The 289-nt window shown below is 64.0% G+C and overlaps 1 protein-coding gene across 1 annotated transcript in view; it reads right to left on the bottom strand.

The window, feature by feature from the left end:
• Window positions 1–5: 5 nt before the first annotated feature.
• Window positions 6–289, bottom strand: part of LOC104509875 (actin, gamma-enteric smooth muscle-like) — a gene marked incomplete at its 3' end in the record, with an annotated part of 1,076 nt that continues 792 nt past the window's right edge. The window contains exons 5-6 of the mRNA XM_010151954.1: window positions 162–272; window positions 6–44 (exon numbers count right to left, since the gene is read on the bottom strand). Of these exons, the coding sequence (XP_010150256.1) occupies window positions 6–44; window positions 162–272 (150 nt within the window). The remainder of the gene's footprint in view (window positions 45–161; window positions 273–289) is intronic.

The raw sequence follows: 289 nt of genomic DNA, 5'->3' as shown, positions 1-289 counted from the left end.
CCGCCGATCCACACCGAGTACTTCCGCTCCGGGGGGGCGATGATCTGCGGAGACAGGAGGCGTTAGGATGCATCCCCGCGATCCGACCCCCTCTCCCCAGCCCGCAGCAGGAGAGGGGGCGGTGGCTATGATTTGCATCTGCTCCCCCCTCCACCACCTACTTTGATCTTCATGGTGCTGGGAGCCAGCGCCGTGATCTCCTTCTGCATGCGGTCGGCGATGCCGGGGTACATGGTGGTGCCGCCGGACAACACGTTGTTGGCGTAAAGGTACTTGCGGATGGCGGTGT

Source organism: Eurypyga helias, unplaced genomic scaffold, assembly GCF_000690775.1.
Source record: "Eurypyga helias isolate BGI_N326 unplaced genomic scaffold, ASM69077v1 scaffold27855, whole genome shotgun sequence".
NCBI lineage: Eukaryota > Metazoa > Chordata > Aves > Eurypygiformes > Eurypygidae > Eurypyga > Eurypyga helias.
This window is presented reverse-complemented; position numbering and strand designations above follow the sequence as displayed.